We start from the raw sequence: 18277 nt of genomic DNA, 5'->3' as shown, positions 1-18277 counted from the left end.
GATTAATGGGGTCTATCTAGTACATAAAGCCCTCAAAGCCACTTCAGAACTGAACTGGTCCCTGTAAAAATCGCCTTTTGAAATTTTCTTGAAAATGTGAGAAATTGCCTGTAAAGTACTAAGCCTTCTAACGTCCTAGAAAAATAAAATAATGTTCAAAGAACGATGCAAATATAAAGTAGACATATGGAATATGTGAAATAGTAACTATTTTGTGTGGTATTACTATCCGTTTTACAAGCAGATACATTTAAAATTAGAAAAATCATAATTTTTGAAAATTTTCTCAAAACTTTGGTGTTTTTCACAAATAAGCAATGAGTTTATTGACCAAATTTTTCCACTAATATAAAGTACAATATGTCACGAGAAAACAATCTCAGAATCGCTTGGATAGGCAAAAGCATTCCAGAGTTATTACCACATAAAGTGACACGTCAGATTTGAAAAAATGGGGCTGGCCCTGAAGGCCAAAATGAGCTCGGTCTTGAAAGGGTTAAAGACCAACTGGGCGTGTTTTTACTTTTGACCAAGTGGGTGTTGTAAAGAAGTGTATGAGGCCGACCAATCAGTGACCAATCAGCCTTATACACTTCTCATTGTTCCAGCCCAGCTTCTTTCACTGCACAATCACACTGTGCTGTGGATCATGCTGGGCTGGAACAATGAGAAGTGTATGACACTGATTGGTCACTGATTGGTCAGCCTCATACACTTCTTTACAACACCCACTTGGTCAAAAGTAAAAACATGCCCAGTTGGTCTTTAAGAAACTAATCTAAAATTGCTCATAACTTGCTCAAAAATTATCGTTTTTCAAAATAAAAACCACTGCTGTTATCTACATTACAGCACCGATCAGATTATGTAGGAGACAGGGCACTTATAATCTGGTGACAAAGCCTCTTTAAAGTGCAGAAGTGTGCACAGTAATCGTTTTTCTAAATTACTTGCATGGACTATTCCGCTTTTAAATATCAGCACGGAACGGCGGCGGTCTGTACTGCAGGCTGCTTACAACTGTGAATTAGGAGACGGCGCATCCTACTCTATCTCCTAGTCTCCCGTATCCAGTTTGGTAGCCAGCGCTGTAGAATGTAATGTAATTGTAGAGTACTGGCTGTTGTACTGGAAGAGGGAGCCTAGGAGATAGAGAAGGATGCTCTGTATCCTAATGCACAGTTATAAGAGGCCTGCAGAAAGGACTACGGCAGGTCCGTGTTGCCATTTTAAAGCGGAATCGACAATGCAAGTGATTTAGAAAAAACAATCATAGAGTAATACTTTAGAGTATGCACAATGTCATTTTCTTTGTAACACTTACCTTAACATTTCAGTTCTGCGTATTGCATCTTGAAGTTCCATAAGTTTCTCCTTGTACTGATTTCTTTCCATCAGTACACGTGCCATTTCTGCTCGGGTGAATCGCTTTCTCTGAGCAGCTGGAATGTCCACCTTTAAGGAATGTTACAGATAGCATTGTCAGGGATCATTACCATGTATATTGTTTGCAAAAACATTATTACTTTATATAAACTAAAAATCAGTATATTACACAAAGATTTGTAAATGAAACAAGATGGAGTCTGTATGAGAAACACGCCTATGGAGACACCGCCCCTGGAATGCAAGAGGAGTGTACAGATAGACTTACAGCTGAGGAGCCAATGGGGCTTAAGCACGTCCCACATCTCTAGGGAGGGAACATGTGTTTCTTTTATTTGTTCAATAAAAAGTTTCAGTTCACTTCCTACTTGACTGAGGGAAAGATGTCTACCAACACTTGTCTGTCTGGTGTACTTTTTTCCGTGCATGCTTTCAGTTTTCAATTTACAGAGGTGGTTATTCGGTGTGAGATAACAGGGAAAAAAAGGAAGTTTAGCCCTGACAGCATCACCACCTAAAATCATTGCTGAAACATATAGATTTACAAACAGCAGTGCTCAGAACCTCAGTCAGTTTTATAACCAGATTCAAAACGACATTATTATCAACACAAAAATTATTACATGATTAATGGTGATTCCCAGGTCCCTTGTGTCTTTCTTTTAGGGAAAAACAGTCAAAGAACTTAGATTACCTCAACAAAGGTGGCTTACTAAATTATTCATGGTAGTCAGATCCCAAATGGAAAACTAATAACCCAACATAAAATGGCATTAAACTTAACTACAAACACAAATAATACTATGAAACATAAAAAATATGGGAAATGCGTAAGAATCCTCTTTGCGGCTCTGGAATGCCAAACATGGGATATAAAGTTGGCCATCCCATTTCAGACATTTCTTAAAATTGCATTAACCAGTTTTATCACTGTACCTCAGCATCTTCTCTGCATAATTTTCTTGCTTCATCCAGTTCGGTGCGAGTCCTTAAAAGAAATACCCATTTGATGTCAACAGCATTATAATTGTAATAGAATCATATTTATTCGATTTTTTGGCTTAGAAATGGACCTAAATTATTTTCAATTTATCAACAGTTAATTACTTGTAGACAAGAAGACTGTATGGGAAAAGAGGGGGGGGGGGAGGAATCCTCCAGCTCACCGTTTGTAGACTTTATCCAAATAGCGCTCGGATCCCCGCACGGCCAGCGGTCAAATAGTAGAGACAAGGAAGAGACTGTGATCCAGCGCTTGTGCGTAATTAAAAGGAATCTAAGTTCCAATTTTATTGAAATTCGAGTTAAAAAAATAAATTCAAAGTACTGAAGGGTGTATCGCAATTATATTTCACCTACGTGTTTCAGACATATGCCATGATGAAGGACACTGCACGTGTCCGAAACGTAGGTGAAATATAATTGCGATACACCCTTCAGTACTTTGAATTAATTTTTTTAACTCGAATTTCAATAAAATTGGAACTTAGATTCCTTTTAATTACGCACAAGCGCTGGATCACAGTCTCTTCCTTATCTCAGTTAATTACTTGACCTTTAATAAGTTCCCAGTAAATATCTGCCACCACTTTTACGCATTGTCACGTGACAAGTGTTTAAGGGAAGTATGGTGTGCGCTCACGGGTTGAGCAAGCTCTATACTCAGCAGATGGCAGCTGTGTAATACAGCCGACACCTCACTACAACGGGCAGAATCAAATATCATTTTGCTTCCACCTGTTTAACCCCTTAAATGCCTCGGTCAGTAGCGACCGCGGCATCTAAAGCATTAGAAAGTGGGGGACAGTCCCCTCTGACAGCCCTTCGACCCGCCAGCGACACGATCCTGCGATAACCATGGACACCCCAACGGAACCCATTAAAGGCAATGGGTTCAGTTGGGCGCCGCTGGTCTCAGTCGTTCAACAGAAACAGTGCTCCCGGTATTTTCATGTTTTAGCATGTTGTGCTTTCTAAGCTCTGTTTTTTTTTTTAAATAAATAAAAAATACTATTATTTATACCTCCGGCCTAAAGTTGAGTTCATTACTAGCAGCACCTCCAAAACTCACACTATTTTTACCTACAAGTACATTCTTTATAGCACACTTTATTTACCAGTGACTTACTAAAACTCCACAGATATTACTTTGATGAAACTACTGTTACGCACTCACATGTGCAGTTCCTGCTCGGTCTCTCTCAACTTGGACTCACAACGAGCAAGATTTTGCATTACATTCTCAATCTCGCTTTTAAGAGCCTCTCTCTCTGCTGTCAACTCCTCCACTCTTGCAATAAGACTTTTTCTAGCCATATCAACTTCAGTCCTGTGAAGAAATAGCAGGGAATGTAGATAAATAGCAGATCTTCACGAGGAAGATAAACCATTCAAAAGGAAAAAAAAGATGCATTTTATTTGTTTCTAGTATGTGTAAAAATAAAAGATTGAGATTGTTTTCCAAGATCTGCATGCTGGAACCTCCTCATCCATTACACTAAAAAAAAAATAAAAAAAAAAAAATTTTTTTTATAAAGTTAAAAGCCCTTAGGAAAATACATCATAGAAAGTACTGTTAACTGGCACACAAATAAAATCAGCAATAAAATGTATCTAAGGGGCTGCATACATCTGCGTCTGAGGCTTCGCAGATCTGGCAGGAATAACTGGAAACAAGAGCGCAGCATGCTGTGCTATTGTTTACAGTAAAATGAAGGACAGCCGAATGGAACCCATTAAAGTCAATGGGTTCCGTCGCCTGCCAGTGGTGTCCGTGTAACAACGGAACCGTTGTGTCTGGCATTCCCTTGTTCTGCTCCTCTGACGGAGCAGAACAGTGGAATGCCCTGACACAGATGTGGACAGGGCCTTACCTGTATGATAACTAATACATAATACTTTTACACTTTACAAATGTCAAGGAAACCTATGGGAGCGCATAGGTCCAGGTACACAGCCAATAGGCTAATTAGTAAACTGGTTATGGGTTCCTATGGCTATAAACAGAATTAGGATTTATTTTTTCAGAGAAAAGCAATACTTGAACGACATTTGACAAAATGTATTGGGAAACAAACATTGGATAGTAGAACGAGCAATTTAACCCTTTCAGGACCAAGGGTCATCGATGCCTCAATGACCAGTCCCACTTTTTCAAATGTGACATGTGTCATTTTATTTGGCAATAACTCTGAAATGCTTTTGCCTATCCAAGCGATTTAGTGATTGTTTTCTCGTGACATATTGTACTTTATGTTAGTGGAAAAATGTGGTCACTAAATAATAAAAAATAAATTGCTTCATTGTGAAAAACACCAAAATGTAGAGAAAATTTCAAAAATTATGATTTTTCTAATTTTAAATGTATCTGCTTGTAAAACAGATAGTAATACCACACAAAATAGTTACTATTTCACATATTGCATATGTCTACTTTATGATGGCATCATTTTTTGAACATTAATTTATTTTTCCAGGACGTTACAAGGCTTAGGCTTTGAGGGCCTTATGTACTAGATAGACCCCATAAATCATCCCATATTAAAAACCGCACCCCTCAAAGTATTCAAAACAGCATTCAGAAAGTTGATTAACCCTTTAGGCGTTTCACAGGAATTAAAGCAAAGTAGAGGTGAAATTTACAAGAGCACCTAGAGGATTTTGGGGGTGTCCTTTTTTTAGAATATATTTTAGGCACCATGTCAGGTTTGAAGAGGTCTTGTGGTGCCAAAATAGTGGAATCTCCCCAAAAGTGGTTTTGGAAGCTACACACCTCAAGGAATTTATCTAGGGATATAGTTAGCATCTTGATCCGACAGGTCTTTAGCTATATTTATTGGAACAGGTCTGTGAAAATGAAAATCTACTTTTTTTTTTGAAAAAATATAAAAAAAATTAATTTTTACAAGGAATAAAGAATATAAAGCACCCAAAAACTTGTAAAGCTATTTCTCACGATTACAGCAATACCCCATATGTGGTATAAACTTCTGTTTGGACCCACGACAGAGCTCAGAAGGGAAGGAGAGCCATTTGGCTTTTGGAGCGCAGATTTTGCTTGGTAATAGTTCAGTTTGGGGTTTTGCTGGTATTTCAGTTTATAATGTGGGAGCATAAGTAAGCTGGGCAGAGTACATCATAGCATAATAAGAGGGTATAATAATGGGGTAAGTAAATAATAATTCATAGACGTGTGGCCGGTGTCGCACTGATAAATGGTGCCCACTCTTATCCGGTTTTGGACACTCTGCACAATTTCTGTCGCTGCATACTGAGCGCCAGAACTTTTTTTAATTTTTTCTCCACCGGAGCCGTGGGAGGGCTTATTTGTTACGTTACAATCTGTAGTTTTCATTGGTACCATTTTAGGGTACATATGATTTTTGTGATCACTTTATATTCGATTGTTTGGCAAACAAAGTAACAAAAAAAACATACATTTTGACAATGTGTTTTGTCTTTTTTTTTACAGTAATCACTGTGCGCTATAAATGAAATTTTACTTTATTCTGCGGGTCGATACGATTACGGCGATACCATATGTATATAGTTTTTTTTATGTTTTGTGGCGTTTGCGCAATAAAATCACTTTTCTATCAAATTATTTATTTTCTGTGTCACCAGATTCTGAGCCATAATTTTTTTATTTTTCAGTCAAAAATGCTGTGTGAGGGCATGTTTTTTGCGGGACGGGCTGTAGTTTTTATTGGTATTATTTTGGGGCACATGTGAATTTTTGATCACTTTTTAATGCTATATTTTGGGAGGGGTGGTGACCAAAAAAATAGTAATGCTAGTATTGTTTTTTAATTATTTTTTGCTGTGTTCACCGTGCGGGAAAAATAATATTATAGTTTTATAGTTGGGGTCGTTACGAACGCGGTGATACCAAATATGTGTACTTTTTTTAACGTTTAATTTTTTTTCCTATAATAAAAGACTTATTATAGGCAAAAAAACATTTTTTGTTTTTGTAACTTATAACTTGTTTTTACACTTTTATAACTTTTTATTTTTTACTTGAAGACCTGCAGCACTGATGGCTGCTATAACACATTACATTAGTGTAACGTATTATAAAAGGTCAGTGTGACGCTGAGAGTCACACTGACAGGAAGCCTATGAGGACCAGCTGGTCCTCATAGGCTTCCGTGAATGGCAGACCGGAGGCTGTTGTATGGCCCCCGGTTTTGCCATGCAACCGACGGCAGCACCCGCAATCGGTCCTCGGGAAAGTTTGTTTTTAGCAACAAACTTTCCAGTTTGTTGCTACAACAAACATTCCCTGCGATCACATGATCGGGACCTGAATCAATTAGGTCATGTCTCCGGGACCAGAGGCAGGGGTGAACAGCGCGATCCGGGTGTCAACACTACTCTGTGACACCCGGATCGCGCTTTTAACACCCACTGTGAATTCACGTCAGCGCTGCACAGAGCCCAGCAAGCACCGACGTGAATTTACGGTGGGCGGTCAGGAAGCAGTTAATAATGGTGATCATATTCTCTGTAGCCGAACCAATTGGTGCGGCTGTCCGAGAACAGGTTGCTGGGGAGCCGGGGACACTGACACAGCCGGCGTTCGAGCGCTTTTCACAGCGCTATCCTGGCTGGAACAGAGATCTGTATATTCACGCCCTGGCAGCACAAGGAATGTGCGAAAAGGACGTGAATCTACAGATTGTCGGCATGAAAGGGTTAAATGGGCAACGTATACCGATTGTTATTTCTATACAAAAAAGTAAATACATGAAAAAATACAAATAAACACTAGGGCAAAAGTGTACGTATTTTTTAGGCTTACTGTGCATCTCTCAGCTGTGAATTCTCGGACATCAAAGCGTCCACAGGATTTCTACCTTTTAAAAAAACAAACAAAAAAAACACATTATATTATATATGTTAAGATCACGTAGTAATTATGTGTCGGATTTGCAATATTCAAATCCGTCACATGTGAACGAAGCCTAAAAGTATGAGTAAACAAAATGTAAACAAAGACGGAGATAACTGGTTAGAATCATACCGTTTTCATAGCAATTAATGATTTGGTTTTAGTTACAAAATCTACTGAAAAGGTGACATTCCTAAGTTTCTAAATGTAACTCCGACTCTGCAGCGCAATATCTGTTTGGGAATTCAAGTCACACCGATACTACTCATGAGTCAAAAGCCTATAAAAAACCTAATTCAGGTTGAGAAAAAGTTTAACATGGGAAAAGCATAGTGGAAAAAGGGAATATAGATAAAGGGGTAGGTAAAAACAAGTGCAAAAAATGAAGACAAAGAAAAGAGTTCAGGGAAAAAGAGGAATGTGGGGGAAATAATTTGTGAAGGAAAGAGAAAGCTTCTAAGTGAGTGCGTGCAAGTTATTGAGCCGAGCTATAGAAGAACTTTACTTTCCCCCTTTCAGATTGCTCAGCTGCAGGTAACCTCAAGGTATAAGGGGTGTCATGTAATTGAACAATGATTGGCCACCCACACTTTATTTCCTGCTGGATGGAGTGGGATCCAGAGCAAGAGGTGTGTATCAGATGACCTCTGGCTGCAACACTTTTAACAGGGACACTCTCTGGCTGGGACACTGGTAATAGGGCCATTTTTTGGCTTGGGCACTGCGTAAGAGGCGTTCTCAGGCAAGGGCACTGTGCATGGGGAACTTAATAGAGGCACATATTATGTGAAACTCGCTGCCCTGGACCAGAGGACTTGCTCCTAACATTCAGAGGTTTTGTTGTCAAGGAGGCCATAGTATATTGCTTATACACAACCTGACTGGATTACTTCTCTCAACTCCACCTTGACCTCAACTGGCTGAGATGGAGAATTTTTTAGAAGCATAATATGGCTGCGGAACTGGTTTGCATTTTCAGCACATAACGTGAGTACTGGGGAGAAATTACAGTATTTGGAAATTTTGAATTTCACACAGCTTGTTATGTATTCCTTATTACTGGTTATGTATTTCTCATAGCTCTTAACAATTTCTTACTAACTTATGTATTTTTCATATCTTTAGACGACAAAGTCATCTATCCCAATACATGCTGCTTTTGTTACGTAATTGTAAAAATTATCATTACTCATTATGAGAATTATGAGAATTTCTAATATTGCTGAATCAATCACAAATACATATGTAACACTTATCCTAGTGAAATATTATTGGATATTACTAAGATTATGACACTTTCAGGACCCTTATCACATCACTGTAGTGATCAGTGGGGATCCCAGCAGTGGTGCTTCGAGGAATAATACATTTATTACCTATCCTGCGAATAGATGATACATTTATTTTGTTCATAATGTAAAAAGCAAAGAAAAATATAATAACGCACAAATAATTTGTGCATTAACCCTGTAGTGACCAACAATACTCCTTTTGACAGTGGTCACAAAGGGGCCTTAGTCTAGGCCACCGACTTTTCAGCCTAGTCTAAGTCCTGCACGGGTGTTCCGTGCAGGCTGGAGAGCGGGTGCTCAGTGGTCTGATGACAGCCAGGGTTTCCGTTCTAATGGTAGCAATTGAAGTTTCCTTCAAAAGCGGCCGATTAACCCCTTAAATGCTGCGGTCAATGGCAACCGCGGCATTTAAGTGGTTTACAGAGGGCTCGCCCTGTCACCGATCGGCGGCACTTGGAGCCTCAGTGGCTTGGTCACAGCTACAACCGGGTCTGGCAGAGGTAGTCCATTCACCGATGCAACCATCAAAGACCTCTCCAGAGGGGTTGTGGGCAACTGGAGAAGATCTACCAGGTCTCTTCGAATTAAATTAGCAGTGGATCCAGAGTCCAGATAAGCAGAGACCCGATGCGGTGTTTCGCCGGACACTATGGTCATGGGAATGGACAATGTAGACAAAAGTCCTTCTTCATCCAGGATTGTCTCTCCCACCAACCCTAGGCTCTGGGGCTTTTGGGCCACTGACACACAAGATGGCCTCCGAGGCCGCAATATAGACAGAGTCCCGAGGTGTGTCTGTGTTGTCTCTCCTGGGTAGACAGCTTAAACTAGTCTGCCCTCACAGACTCCTTTAAAGGATCAGCATCTGAGGACCAAGTGGGCATTGTACAGAGGAGTGTATGACTCTGACCAATCAGCGTCATGCACTTCTCTCCATTCATTTAGTCAGCGCATAGTGACACTGCGTTATTCACTATGTGCTGTCTTATACTGAAACATTAAAGTTTCTGAAGTGTTTAGACAGTGAATAGACACTCCTTCCAGCCAGGACGGGATGTATATTCACAATCCCAACACTTCGTTAACGTTTCTGTGGTACTTACAGAAGAGCAAAGCGTAATCTCCCTGTAACCTGTCATTTATAGCGTGATCTCGCGAGATTACGCTTGCTCTGCTGTAAGTACCACAGAAACATTACCGAAGTGTTGGGATTGTGAATAGACATCCTGTCCTGGCTGGAGGTGATGTCTATTCACTGTCTAAACACTTCAGTAACGTTAATGTGTCATTATAAGACAGCACATAGTAAATAACGCAGTGTCACTATGCGCTGACTAAATGAATAGAGAGAAGTGCATGACGCTGATTGGTCAGTGTCATACACTCCTCTGTATAACGCCCACTTGGTCTAAAGTAAAAACACGCCCAGTCGGGCATTAAGAAAGTAATTAGCATAAAGCTAAAATCGCTCCTAACGTGGTAAAAATAGATCGTTTTTCTAAATAAAAAGCACTGCTGTCATCTACATTACAGTGCCCATCTCCTTACGTAGGAGATAGGGCACTTATAACGTGGTGACAGAGTCTCTTTAAGTGTGAACACCCTCCTATAATTTGGGATGTGGTTGTGTTCAGAATTAGACAATCACATTCAAACTCATGTCAAATAGTAGCCAATACAAAGCTGCCATTATTTAAAGTGATTCTGAGTAACCCCATATAAAGTTCAGCTGTTCTATTAGGATTTCCCCTGACATTTTCTCTGTTGCATGTGACAGCAAAAGCCATGGTCCCTAAAGAGCTTGCAACACATCAAAGGGATCCCATTGTTGAAAGGCATCAGTCAGGAGAAGGGTACCAAAGAATTTCCAAGGCATTAGATATACCATGGAACACAGTGAAGACGTCCATCAAGAAGTGAATTACATTTGGCACAACAGTGACATTACCAAAAACTGGACGTCCCTCAAAATATGATGAAAAGACAAGACAAAAATTGGTCCGGGAGGCTACCAAGAGGCCTACAGCAATATTAAAGGAAATGCAGGACTTTCTGGCAGGTACTGGTTGTTTTGTGCATGTGACAACAATCTCCCGTATTCTTCATATGTCTGGGCTGTGGGGTAGGGTGGCAAGACCGAAGCCTTTTCTAACAAAGAAAAGCATCCAAGCCCGGCTAGGTTTTGCAAAGACCTATATCAAGTCTTCCAAAAGCATGTGGGAAAATGTGTTATGGTCTGATGAGACCAAGGTTGAACATTTTAGCCATAACTCCAAAAGGTATGTTTGGCGCAAATCCAACACTGCACATCAGCAAAAGAACACCATACCCACAGTGAAGCATGGTGGAGGCAGCATTATGCTTTGGGGCTGTTATTCTGCAGCTGGAACTGGGTTTTTAGTCAAGGTGGAGTCAGCCCCACGACAGCGATCAGAGAAAGCTCTCATCTCCATCGTTATTCCCCTGAATGCTGCAATCATAGCTGACCGCAACATTCAAGGGGTAAACGAGAAGGGGGGAATACCATATTTCCTGTTAGGGCATACATAGGTATGTACTAACAACTGCCTGTGTACTATCAGTACAAAGGCTAATGTACTGGCATATAAGTATTAAAGTACATTAAAGTTTAAAAAGAAAAAGTAAAAATAAGAAAGAAATAAAGTAATGTTGAATCCATTTTTTTTTTTTTTACAATAAACATTAAAATAAGTCTCAATATATAAGATATACACATATTCGGTATCGTACCATAATAAATTTGTAGCGTCATTTCTTATGTTTACGCTGTTATAAAATAGAATAAATACGATTTTCTTTCACTTATTAATGTGATGCAGAAGGTATTACGAATTTTGAACCTCCATGTGCCTCACATTAATAGTAATTAACCCCATCATGTACCTCACACATTAACCCAATGTTGTCCATTATGACTGAGGAACATGATGCGGTTAATTACTAATAGGGTATGTGCAACGCCAAAAACGTCTGAAATTACGGAGCTGCTTTCAGGAGAGAACAGCTCCTGAATTTCAGACGTCTTTACAAGTGCACGCGTTTTTCGCGGCGTCTTTTTCGGACGTAATTGGAGCTGGTTTTCACTGGAGTCAATGAAAAACGGCTCCAATTACGTCCCAAGAAGTGTCCTGCACTTCTTTGACGGGCCGTAATTTTACATGCCGTCTTTTGACAGTGACGCGTAAAATGACAGCTCGTGTGCACAGAACATCGTAAGACCCATTGCAAGCAATGGGCAGATGTTTGCCGACGTATTGGAATCGTCTTTTCAGCCGTAATTCGAGGCGTAAAATGCCTCCATTACGCCTGAAAATTGGTCGTGTGCACATACCCTCAACGTGAGGCACACGGAGATTCAAAATTCACAATACCACGTGCCTCACATCAGAGAATGGAAAAACTTTTGTTTTTGTTATTGTTGGCAAAAGTATAGTTTTGGTATCGAGTATCGCAATACTACACAAAGTATCGGTTTCAAAGTCCAAATTCTAGTATTGTGCCAACCCTACTTCCAAATCAACAAAAGAATGGCTTCACCAGAAGATGATCAAAGTTTTGGAATGGCCCAGCCAGAGCCCAGACCTGAATCCCATTGAAAATCTGTGGGTGACCTGAAGAGGGCTGTACACAGGAGATGCCCTCACAACTTGACAGATTTGGAGCTCTTTTGCAAGAAAGAGTGGGCAACAATTGCCAAGTAAAGATGTGCCATGCTGATAGATTTCTACCCAAAAAGACCAAATGCTGTCATAAAGTCAAAGGGTAATTCAACAAAGCATTAGTTTAAGGGTTTATTTTTGTTCTTTATTTTTCCACCCGAAAAGATTTCAGTTTATAGAGGAAACATTTCTGAAATGACTCATCTTGGTCTGATTTTGTAACATGACAAAAACCTGTAATTTTAACAGGGGACTTTTTATATCCACAGTATATGTGGTATTAAATTGGTAATTGTGTTTTTTTTTTTACTTTCATTATGTATTGAACAATAATAATGACATATACGGTTTAGAAGTATGACCTCCCCTCATTGCACATGTGCCTGCCTTCACCACTGGACCTGCGTTGTGGTCTGCCGGTCTTGTGCTGATATCACGTGCATGCCCATTGTGTGCTTTCAAAATTATTTCTATGCTTTTCTGGCACAGCACTTTAACTTATCCCACTGTGCATGCGCCTACCTTCACCAATTGACCAGTCATGCTATTGGCTGGTCAGGTGCTGACGATACGCACATGCCCAATTACTTTTAAAATGTATTATTTTAGAATGTATTTACGCCATGTGTCTCCAGCGTATACTCTTGATTGAACCTTGGCATCCTCTATATAGATATATATATTTTTTCTTTCTCTATATAGTTCCTCATCTAGCCTTTGCACTGGTAACTCTATCATATCCGCCTAACACGTGTCTGACCTCTGCGTGGCCCCCTACTATTGTTCGAGGCGCTGACATCACACGCATGTGCATTGGGTTTTACTCCTAGATGAATGTCCACATCCATTATATCACGCTGTAAGTAAATTTGCGTTTTCTTATATAGCAATTTTTATGTTATCAGTCACAGATGTAGTTTTAACCCTTTCAGGACTGAGCTCATTTTGGCCTTCAGGACCAGCCCCATTTTTTTCAAATCTGACGTGTAAATTTATGTGGTAATAACTCTGGAATGCTTTTGCCTATCCAAGCGATTCTGAGACTGTTTTCTCGAGACATATTGTACTTTAGGTTAGTGGAAAAATTTGGTCACTAAATGCATTGCTTATTTGTGGAAAAACACCAAAAATGAGAAAATTTGCAAAAATTATGATTTTTCTAATTTTACATGTATCTGCTTGTAAAACAGATACTAATACCGCACAAAATAGTTACTATTTCACATATTCCATATGTCTACTTTATATTTGCATAGTTTTTTGAACATTATTTTTTTTTTCTAGGATGTTACAAGGCTTAGAACTTTAGCAGCAATTTCACACATTTCCAAGAAAATTCCAAAAGGCTAATTTTCAAGGACCAGTTCAGTTCTGATACTAAATAGACCCCATAAATCACCCCATAATAAAAACTGCACTCCTCAAAGTATTCAAAACAGCATTCAGAAAGTTTCTTAACCCTTTAGGCGCTTCACAGGAATTAAACTAGTGGTGAAATTTACAAATTTTATTTTTTTTGCTGAAATTTATTTGTAATACATTTTCTTCTGTAACACAGAAGGTTTTACCAGAGAAACACAACTCAATATGTATTTCCCAGATTCTGCAGTTTTTAGAAATATCTCACATCTGGCTCTAGTGTGGTAATGGACTGAAACACAGTCCTCAAAAGTAAATGAGCACCTAGAGGATTTTGGTGCCTCCTTTATTTAAATATATTTTAGGCACCACAGGTTTGAAGAGGTCTTGTGGTGCCAAAACAGTGGAAATCCCCCAGCATCTTGAGCCAACAGGTCTTTTGCTATATTTATTGGAGTTTGTCTGTGAAAGTGAAAATCTACTTTTTTTCTGAAAAAATATAAAAAAAATATTTGCAAGGAATAAATAAAAAGCACCCCAAAATTTGTAAAGCTACTACTCCCGATTACAGCAATACCCCATATGTGGTACTAAACTGCTTTTTGGACCCACGGCAGAGCTCAGAAGGGAAGGAGCGCCATTTGGATTTTGGAGCGCAGATTTTGCTGGATTGGTTTTCAGTGCCATGTCGTGTTTGCAACACCCTGGAGGGACCAAAACAGTGGAAACCCCCCAGAAGTGATCTCATTTTGGAAACGACACCCCTCAAGGTATTCACCCAGGTGTGTAGTGAGCATGTTAATCCTGCAAGTGTTTTGCAGTAATTAGTGTAAATGGTATTTTTTCCATAGATATGCCAATATGTGGTGCCTAGCATTTGCAACCATAACAAGACAGCTCTCTAATTATTATGCAGTGTTTCCCGGTTTTAGAATTACCCTACATTACAAATTACATGTTAACTTTATTCTGCGGATCAGTCAGATTCCGGTGATACCAAATTTATAGCACTTTGTTTATGTTTTACAACTTTTTACACAATAAAATTACTGTTGTAAAAATAATGTATTCTTTCTGTCGCCAATGTCAGAGTAATAAATCTAATACCTGTTAGATTTATATTGTATTAATATTATCAAAATATCTGCATTATATTCAAGGAGATATAAGATATGTTTTAAGATTCTCTTAAAACATGGCATTCCCCATCATTGTAATACATAGGATAAAGATGACGTCACCAGGCATGCCAAACTAATGACTACCAGATGTTCTTGAAGGGATTCTAGGAGGAAGAATCTTGTTATCTTATATAGAAGTGAACATACACATTGTATATTTGGCATCATCTGATTGGTTAATGTGTGTTAAGTGAAAGCATGAACCTATAAATAAAGGCTCTGTCCACAGCCATTTTAGATTTCTGTACATCAAACCATTGTATGTGCAATCTCTCCCGAATGGTCATTTTTGTAAATATGAATGAATCCTGGACAAATTCTGTTATGGAGAAAAGGAACTCAAGAGTGATAGGGATTAATCTTACACCAAGTTGTGAGAACCATAACGTTTTCATTTTTTTTATGCCGTTCACCGCGTCGAATAAATAACATAATATTTTTAGAGTTCAGGCTGTTACAGTCGCGGCAATACCACATATGTATGGTTTATTTCTTTTTTTCACTAATAAAGGACTTGATAAGGGAAAAGGGCCTAAACTGCTTCCGTAATGGCAGAGAAGGAGGCCATTGCTAGGCGTCCTGTTGTCATAGCAGCAGTCGGCAGCCCTGATTGCATGGTATCGCTTTTAATCATTGCATCTGAGGGGTTAATGGCAGTCCAGCTGTAACGCCAGCTAGCTCCGGTTTCTGCCATTACAGGTGGATGTCAGCTGTCCCATACAGCTGACATCCACCGCTGATGACACCGGCTCAGCTCCTGAGCCGGCGCCATCCTGCCGGCGGCTACGGAAGAGGTCTGAACGGCTTCCATGCTAGGCAGACCGGGTGGCCAGTATTAGGCCTCCAGTTGCCATTGCAGCCACCGGAATCCCGGCAATTTCATTGGTGGGGTGCCGATGAGCTGCAAACACCTTAAATGCAGCAATCGCCTTTGACCGCTGAATTTAAGGTGTTAATGGCGGGGATCTAAGCTAATTTCAGTCCCCACAATTACAGCCAAATGTCAGCTGTAATACAACGCTGACATCCGGAGATGATGGCACGGACTCAGGTTCTGAGTCGTGCCATCCATTTGTCGTATGGATACGGCAAAATGCGGGAAGCACTATCTTTCCATGACGTATCCATACGACAAATGTCGGAAAGGGTTAATGTCCCACAACAGCATTTCAATTGGGTTGAGGTGTGGAATTTGCAACACCTTGATTCTTTTCTTATTCAGCCATTCTGTTCTAGATTGGCTGGTGTGCTTGGGATCATTGACCTGTTGCATGACCCAGTTTCAGCCAATCTTTAGCTGTTGGACAGATGACCTCACATCTTACTCAAGTATACCTTGCTATACAGAGTTGTTCATGGTCGACTCAATGACTGCAAGGTGCCAAGGTCCTGTGACTGCAAAACAAGCCCAAATGATGACCCCTCCGCCACCGTGCTTGACAGTTGGTATGAGGTGATGGTGCGGATATGCTGTATTTAGTCTTCTCCAAATGTAGCGCCGGGCATTATGGCCATACATTTCCACTTTTGTCTCTCTCATCGGTAGAAAGCACACTATTTAATAAGTGTTGTGGTTTGTTCAGATGCAACTTTGCAAACTTAAAGAGGATCTGTCATTAGTTTATTAATACCCTACCTCCTAACTAATCTAATAGACGATGTCATGCTGATCCGGCTGCAGGCCCTTCAACACAGCTACTCAGTGCTCCTAAGGAAGATGGTACCTGAATCGCCTCCAGCTGTGCCAGGATCACTCTGATCCACAGAAACTGTGACCGTCTTCCTGGAGGAGCTTTGAGTCGCTGTGTTGAAGGACCTGTGGCCGGAAGGGACAATACAGCGTGATCTCGCGATTAAAACGGAGATCACGCTGGGTTGCGAAGAGGAGAACTGTATCACGCTGCTTAGACCTCGCCATTCAGAAAATATTACACCACCCACAGAGAAAACTAAGAGTTACCCCCATTTGGCAAGTATAGCTACGTTAGCATATTTAGGAAAAAACACATATTTGTGAAAATAACAAACATTTGGAACACAATTTCCACTCTAGTTATCTGCATGATGGCACCCATTCGATTAGTTAGGAGATAGGGCATTAATAAACTAGTGACAGATCCCCTTTAAGCCATGCTGCCATGTTCTTTTTAGAAAGAAGAGGCTTTCTCTTGTCAACCCTTCCACACCAGCCATACTTGGTCAGTATTTTCTAGTTGTACCGTCATGAACTTGAACATTTAACATGCTAACTGAGGCCTGTAGTGTGGAAGATGTTGCTCATGGTTTGTTTTTTTTGCAATATCTCTGAGCATTGCACAGTCTGACCTCGGGGTGAATTTGCTCGGACACCCACTCCTGGGAACACGGTCAACTGTTTTGAATGTTTTCCACTTGTGAATAATCTTTCTCACTGTAGAGTGATGGACTTCAAATTGTTTGAAAATGGCCTTATAACCCCTTCCAGATTGATGGGCAGCAAAAATTGCTTATCCAAGATAATTGTGGATGTCTTTCCTACTAGGCATTTTGTTGACACATGCCTGAATGCACCAGAAGTAAGGTAGATCAGGGTTTAACAGTTCAAGCTGGGCTGGAATGAAGAGAAGAGTAGGACGCTGATTGGTCAGCGTCATACACTTTTCTATACAACGCCCACATGGTGAATAGAAAAAAACGCCCAGTTGGGCATTTAAAAAACAATTTGCATAAATTGAAAACTGTTCATAACAGTAGTTATCTACATCAAAGCGCCTATTAGATTAGGTAGGAAATAGGGAAGTTCTAAACTGGTGACAGAGCCTCTTTAAACCTTACCTCAATCCCTTCTCAATGAATTAGAATATCATTAAAAAGTTAATTTATTCCAGTAATTCAATTCAAAAAGTTAAACTCATATATTATATAGATTCATTACACACAGTGATTTATTTCCAGCATATTTTTCTTTTAATGTAGATGATTATTGCTAACAGTTAATAAAAAAAAATTTGTGTCTCAGAAAATTAGTATATTATATAAGCCCAATTTCAAAAATTATTTTTAATACCGAAATGTAGGCCTATTGAAAAGTATGTACAGTATATGCACTCAATACTTGGTCGGGGCTTCTTTTGCATGAATTACTGCATAAATGCGGCGTGGCATGGAGTCGATCAGCCTGTGGCACTGCTTAGGTGTTATGGAAGCCCTGGTTGCTTTGATAGCGGCCTTCAGTACGCCTGCATTGTTGGATCTAGGGGCGCTCATCTTCCTCTTGACAATACTCCATAGATTCTCTCTGGTCAATCAAGCGCAGTGATACTGTGGTTATTAAACCAGGTATTGGTACTTTTGGCAGTGTGGGCAGGTGCCAAGTCCTGCTGGAAAATGAAATCAGCATTTCCATAAAGCTTGTCAGCAGAGGCAAGCATGAAGTGCTCTAAAATTTCCCGGTAGACGGCTGTGTTGACTCTGAACTTGATATAATACAGTGGACCAACACCAGCA

General features: G+C 39.9%; 1 protein-coding gene across 2 annotated transcripts in view; it reads right to left on the bottom strand.

Moving 5' to 3' along the window:
* LOC142662106 (C-Jun-amino-terminal kinase-interacting protein 3-like) overlaps positions 1 to 18277 on the bottom strand; it is a 381524-nt gene that overhangs the window by 181331 nt on the left and 181916 nt on the right. For both annotated transcript variants that reach the window (XM_075840017.1, XM_075840018.1), the window contains exons 9-12: positions 7190 to 7244; positions 3563 to 3715; positions 2323 to 2374; positions 1325 to 1455 (exon numbers count right to left, since the gene is read on the bottom strand). In XM_075840017.1, coding sequence (XP_075696132.1) covers positions 1325 to 1455; positions 2323 to 2374; positions 3563 to 3715; positions 7190 to 7244 — 391 coding nt within the window. The remainder of the gene's footprint in view (positions 1 to 1324; positions 1456 to 2322; positions 2375 to 3562; positions 3716 to 7189; positions 7245 to 18277) is intronic.

The sequence above is a fragment of the Rhinoderma darwinii genome, chromosome 10, assembly GCF_050947455.1.
Source record: "Rhinoderma darwinii isolate aRhiDar2 chromosome 10, aRhiDar2.hap1, whole genome shotgun sequence".
Classification (NCBI taxonomy): domain Eukaryota; kingdom Metazoa; phylum Chordata; class Amphibia; order Anura; family Rhinodermatidae; genus Rhinoderma; species Rhinoderma darwinii.
Note: the sequence above shows the minus strand (reverse complement) of the source record. Positions and strands in the feature narration are given on the sequence as shown.